At 36.4% G+C, this 6,283-nt stretch overlaps 1 protein-coding gene across 1 annotated transcript; it reads left to right on the top strand.

Moving 5' to 3' along the window:
* The first annotated feature begins 866 nt into the window (after positions 1-866).
* Positions 867-5,985, top strand: LOC129805178 (transcription factor glial cells missing-like). The gene is made up of 4 exons (XM_055852937.1): positions 867-969; positions 1,523-1,876; positions 1,948-2,179; positions 5,269-5,985. The coding sequence occupies exons 1-4, from the start codon at positions 959-961 to the stop codon at positions 5,983-5,985; spliced, it is 1,314 nt and encodes a 437-aa protein (XP_055708912.1). The 5' UTR covers positions 867-958.
* Positions 5,986-6,283: the final 298 nt, after the last annotated feature.

The following is a 6,283-nucleotide window of genomic DNA, read 5'->3' as shown; positions in this document are numbered from 1 at the left end:
CATTTTTTGTTATTCTTTTGCATTGTATAATCTCTAGAGTACGTAAAATCTAAAAGTTCATGGAAATTCGAGGAAAAAAAGGTGGCCGAAATTGCAAGCTGGTCGGAATTTGGCACACTTACCCTAATGTTCCTTTTTCTGTAATTTTGTGAAAACTTTAACTAAAATTTTTTTAATTGTACACCTTTCTACTACATTCAATTAAATCCAAAACCATAAAATTAATTTCTAATTGTGTGTTAATTTATGTACCAGAGCAGAGCTCAAGAATCTCTGAACTTTAAATCAAGAAATCTCTTCTCCATAGACGAAATCTTCTTCTAATGGTATCCGTCTCGTGTTTGTGGCAGAGAAAAGGAAAAGTAACTCACAGAAAACTTTTCCCTCGACGGCTTTTCCATGCTGGATCATTTGCCTCAGAAGTTATCCGACCAATAAAACTGTTGCTGGATAAAGACATTTCATTGGTGCACGTCGACTTCCCCATTTTAGCTCTATTCCGACTGAGCTGACTCAAAGTTGAGAAATCGGGGCGGAGTCTCTTCTATGTTGCAATAGCATAAGACCGATGTGCAAGCATCTAGAAGCACATTAGGTTTGTGCCTTCGTGCCTCAATTTACTCCGGACACATTTTCAGTTTTCTATTCGCACTCACATCGTTCGGACGTGTGTTCTCTTCCGTGGTTCATGGTACTTTTGACTGAATCGCGGACATCGCTCGGGTGTTTTATATTGAAAGTGGTCATCAGTTGAAAATCAGGATTGTGAAACGGAAGATAAATTGCAAGAACGAAAAAAAGAAAAGTCAGCTGCAAATATAAAACAGTGCTAAAAGTTGCATTTCTTCCAATATTTAAGAGACTTTCTTTATTCTTGAATTTTATTTTTGTTCAAAAAATAAAAAAATAAAAGGGAGAAGATTGAGTCAAGGCAATTGGATAACGAATTCAACACACGATGGTTATTATGTAAGCACATTTGCTAAGTATATTGATCGATTGCTGAAAGAATTTACCTCATGCACCAATCATGATGTATAATTGAGGGGCATCTTCGTCGGATCCTCTTTTTCGCACCGTTTCACGATGGGTCCAACTTTGAAGAGAAGAAAAAAAAAGAAGAACCACACATTGTGATATTGATTCACAGAAGGAAGAACGTAATCAACCGTCGAAGATTTCCAAAAACCAGTTCGTGTTAATTTAAAATTCTCAAAATTTGACACATTCAATTGCAAAGTACTTCTCTAAAGTAGCTTGAAATTTTTTTAAAAGAAGTAATATGAAGAAAAAAAGAAACCGAACTCCCCATACCAATAAATAATTCATTTTGTTGAAGTCTCTCGTGGTGAGCTTGGTGAGATAAAAAAGAGATTTTCTTATTAAATTTCGAGAGTGCCAATTTAAAATGTTAAACACGCCTTACACACGAAATCCCTCACGTTTAAACGGCCTGGTTCTGTTGGGCCCCACCGCGAAGACATGGGGGACACATTAACTAATTAACTCATCAACATTTCAGTCGACCGGACTCACCACCATTGAAAATCAAGAGCAGAGTTACCACCGACTGGGACATCAATGATACAATTGTACCACGAATATCTGACACGGAATTCGATGAATTCTGTGAATGGGCCGATGGTCACTGTCGTCTTGTGTATCCCGTCATAATTGACGATGCCAGGCGACATTCTTCAGGCTGGGCGATGCGCAACACCAATAATCACAATGTCAACATACTCAAGAAGAGCTGCCTTGGGGTCCTGCTCTGTTCAGCACGATGTCGACTGCCCAATGGTGATCGCATCCACCTCAGACCTGCCATTTGTGACAAAGCCCGCAGGAAGCAGCAGGGAAAGCCCTGTCCTAATCGGTGAGCTTAAGCAATCCCCTCAAATTCCGTGTGCATTAGTGCTAAATTGTGGTGTTTAATGGTCATTTAAGTGCTTGCAACGGTCGCCTGGAGATCCTTCCGTGTCGAGGACACTGCGGTTACCCAGTGACTCACTTTTGGCGCCACACCGAATACGCAATCTTCTTTCAGGCCAAAGGTGTTCACGACCACCCTAGGCCAGAGGCGAAAGGTTGCAGTGAGACAAGACGGAGTCTCGGAGTCGGCAGACGAATTCGAGGACTTGCCTCATTGTTGGCACAAGAAGCTGCCCTCAATTCAAAGGTGCGTACTTGTTTCTTTCATTCAATTTTCGAGATTTCATTGTGGAAATATATATTTAAAGTTAGTGATACACTGAAAACAATTTTTTATAAATGAAATTCTCAATGTGAACCAAATGATAATAACCAAAATCCCGAATGGTTAAAATCGTTAAAATCCTGAAGTGGACGAAATTATACGCAGGATAATGTATGGAATAATTTCGCAGTCACAGAATTTATTATTATCGATTACATAGGGATCGAAATATTAAAAATTACATAGGGGAGACTGGGGCAGAATTATCCAGCAAATTGAGTTGTTCTCTGCGTATAAATTAATGAAAAAATATTTGAATAAGACTGATAATTATTTTAATAAAAAGGGGAGGGGTGCAAGGGGGAGATATTAAGGTGAAAATGTGTACACCACTTCCAGGCACTTCCACAATTTGTATGGAATAGCCCTTCGCACTTCCAAAATTTCGCAACACTCTCAAAAACTTCCTACACTTCATGCACTTCTCATACTTAGAAAGAAATAGTTTATTTATTCTGATGAGGAATAAAGAAAACTTTAAAAAATATCTCAAGAAATTTATTATTACGCATATTATTAATATTTTGCTTATATTTTGAAGTTCTAGCGACACATATTCTTGCATACTTATTTTGGATTTTCATAAGAGTCCAGTGAAGCTACTTTTGGAAAAGAGAGTTTTAAAAAAAAAAGTATTGTAGTTTGTAGCAATTGAAACTGCGTTTGAAAGTTTGTAAGATACCAAAAGTACGAATACAACAACTAATTCAGCACTTTAAAAGTATCTTCATTTTTTTTATCAAACTTAATTCTCTCCTTGGCTTCAAAATCCTTTAAAATTAAAACATTTTGCATTCTTGGGAAAGGTTTTTAATGATTGCTAATTAACTTTTGCAACAAACTTGGCTATTTTTTCCAGGACCTTTTCCGTTATTGTTGTATTAGAGAAATTTCTCATCACCTGTCGCCAATCAATCACGATTCAGAAAAGGATCTTTATAGCAACATATCAAGAGAAATATGGCCACATTTATACAGTTCCTCTTATTCCTTTTCGTGAAAAATATGGTACCCATGTAGCGAGCTTTTAAACACATCCAAGCTTTTCTACAAAGCGAAATACGATCGAATTATTATTTTCCATTATTTTAATAATCCCTTCAATTGTTATCGAAAAATTTTCTTCCACTAGGATACTCACAATATTACCATCAAAATTAGAGACCGTTTAAAACGGATTTGATGTTTCGAAGAATGAATCTCTATTTCGTAATTTTCAAAGCCACTTTTAATCATTTTTAGAGCAAGGATTCAAAGACAATTGCAATAGCTATGTCATTACAGTAGACTCTCTCAAATTCGGGCATTTAGGACCGATATATCAACCGAATTAGAGAGAAATTCGGGCATTAAACTGATTGAACTGCAACGATTTTTTGTTGATATGCATACTCATATTGAGTTGACATGCTCATTGCTATTACAAAATTTCATGAGAACCTCTTAATAACGCAAAATCACATCAAAACTAAGACAAACCATAGCAAATTTTAGCATATTTACTTCATTTGATAATCATTATGCGCAACGCACAATAACTTTTATTTTGTAAACATGTTTTTGACATTTCAATGAGAGTGAATGAAACAGAGATCTAGTTATCTTGTTTTCTCTCATATGAAATTTTGAAAACATATTTACAAACAAAAGTTATTGTGCGTTGGGCATTATCAAACTTGAAAAATGTCAACAAACTTTTTTCAAATTCAACTGCTGCTCGAATTATAAAGTAATCCGGATCTTAAAAGAGCCGAATCAGCGAGAGTCTACTGTATTTACGAGCAATTTTAGAAAAATACGGAATTAGGCAGGAAAGATCTTATATTCAGGCACTTAACTTCCAAAGACTTCCAAGTACTTCATTTTCAACCGTACACCACTTCCAACCCTAATATCTTTAGAGATGTGTTTACTCTAAATAATAAACAGAAAGGATCGAATGAGCCAACAGTTGTAAAATTGAAAAATTGAGAAAATACAATTGAAAATCTTACCAAAAGTGGCACAGGTCTTGTAAAGTGAAATGGGACTTTTATACAGTAGACTCTCGCTCAATCGGTTCTTTTTCAATCGGGCGTAAAATTTTGTTGACAATTTTCACGTTTGAATTTAAAATTTGTTGAAATTCGCTGTTGTTCCCCTTGTTTTATTATGATTCTTTATAATTGAGCGCTTTTTGTGGAATTTACAATGATTTTGATGCTAAAATCTCTCGATATTTTAGATGATATTTTGCCCCATATGCCCGATTGTTAGAGAGTATACTGTAAATAATTTTTTATGGAAAAAAATTCAAGACAAAATAGCAAAACCCGAAAAATCCTGTACTTATTGTGAGAATTTGCGAACTTTTTGTTCAATGTTAATTGTATTAGTGTAACTGTACTTATTTCGCATAAAAATTAGGCTTTTTAATTTTTTATAACAAACATGTTACAAACAAAATTACTTAAATTTTGGGCTATTTTTGTCCCTATCGTTCATAGAGTTAAAAATACACCAAATTAGGCTCTCTTGGACTTTCTAAGGTTAGAAGTAAGACGTTTGACAAGTTTTGTTTATCGGTTTTATTTTTATTGATGATTTTTGGTTAACGAAAACTGTCTCATCGTTAAACTAATTTTCCATCATTTTCCACTAAGTCGTCTCTCGGCTTAAGTCGTAAGTGTGTCTAGGGCATAAGGCCAATATGTAATACTCTTGTCCCTGTTTCACAATGTCTGATTACTACTCCTAAACGTAAAGATAAGGTTTTGAAATTTTATTTGTCGAGTTACGAATTGGTCTATTTTTGTTAAGATTGCGATGTTAAGACGGCGGTGGACGCTGAAAACTATACGGAATCTCTATTGAAACGAAACTATACTTCGAAAACATTGTTGATGAATAAATTTATCTATCTTTTATCAATTTTGTTAATCCTTTTTTTAGCACAAATTGTACTAATAACATAGTATTTTGAACAGCTCACAACGTTGCGGAGATCCAAGGGAAGCGGGAAAACTTTGCAGTTGTCGAAGAAGAAGTGCAACTACTGCCTGGAATGCCCATGTCAGTGTACACAGGTCAGTCATAATTCACTGCCCACAGCCCATGTCCCCACCTCAGGTGCCCATGTGCCATTCTCCAATCTCCCAATGAGCATCAATGGCACCATGGCTACTCATGAGAACTACCACAACACCATGGAACAGTCTCCGTACATTATCACCAATTACTTTCCATCGAGCAATGATCAGCATCTCACCAAGTCCACCACACTCCTCGACATGGAAAGTGGAACAATCGCGGCTCTCGACAATTGGCAGAATGGTGATGATGCAATTAGCCTCACGAGTAGCAATGGCACGACATCGACCACCTTCGATGATGCTAATGTTACCACTTCAGCATCGGTTAATTTTACCCAGTACAGCGACTCCAACATGTACTCCTACCCAATTTACAATGATCGAAGTGCTGTTACAGCCATCTCTCCATCAGCCAGCAGCGATAATTGCAGCATTAACTCCTTCTTCGATCAATACTCCTACACAAATGGCGATTTTGCGCCTCAAACTTACCAAAATTGTGGATATGAGTATCAGAATGGCAATGAAAATTCCTATCAATACTACAATTCAGCAGAGGTATACGAGGGAAGCAATTGGGAGGAATCTGCCTATCAATACTACAATATCCCAGGGAATCAGACGCAGCAGGAACCCTTCCCGTGCTACGAACAGTAGTTGCAGATGGTGATTTTACACAGCATAAATCTACATGACACATTCACTTTGGTGGCAACAGTGAGGCCGTAGTGGCAAAAAAAATCAGATTAATGAGTGAAAAGATACAAAGCAGCTTCCAGTCTCTGGTGGATCCCAATGTACCATCAGAAAAAAAGGTCCCAATTTCCATAAAATTTCAATAAATTTGAAAATACTTTGGATAAGAAAGATGTTCCTCTTCCAAACTGACAAGGAATTTGTGATGTAACAATTTAATTTTAATTGAGATAATTTGATCAATATTATCGCTGACTTT

This window comes from Phlebotomus papatasi, chromosome 3 (assembly GCF_024763615.1).
Source record: "Phlebotomus papatasi isolate M1 chromosome 3, Ppap_2.1, whole genome shotgun sequence".
In the NCBI taxonomy this organism is placed as follows: Eukaryota; Metazoa; Arthropoda; class Insecta; order Diptera; family Psychodidae; genus Phlebotomus; species Phlebotomus papatasi.
This window is presented reverse-complemented; position numbering and strand designations above follow the sequence as displayed.

What these genes read in the sequence shown, in the direction of transcription:
- LOC129805178 (XM_055852937.1), top strand. An exon ending in GGAAAGCCCTGTCCTAATCG is followed by an intron (nt 1,877 to 1,947) that starts GTGAGCTTAAGC and finishes TGGTCATTTAAG; the next exon opens with TGCTTGCAACGGTCGCCTGG. An exon ending in AAGCTGCCCTCAATTCAAAG is followed by an intron (nt 2,180 to 5,268) that starts GTGCGTACTTGT and finishes AAAACTTTGCAG; the next exon opens with TTGTCGAAGAAGAAGTGCAA.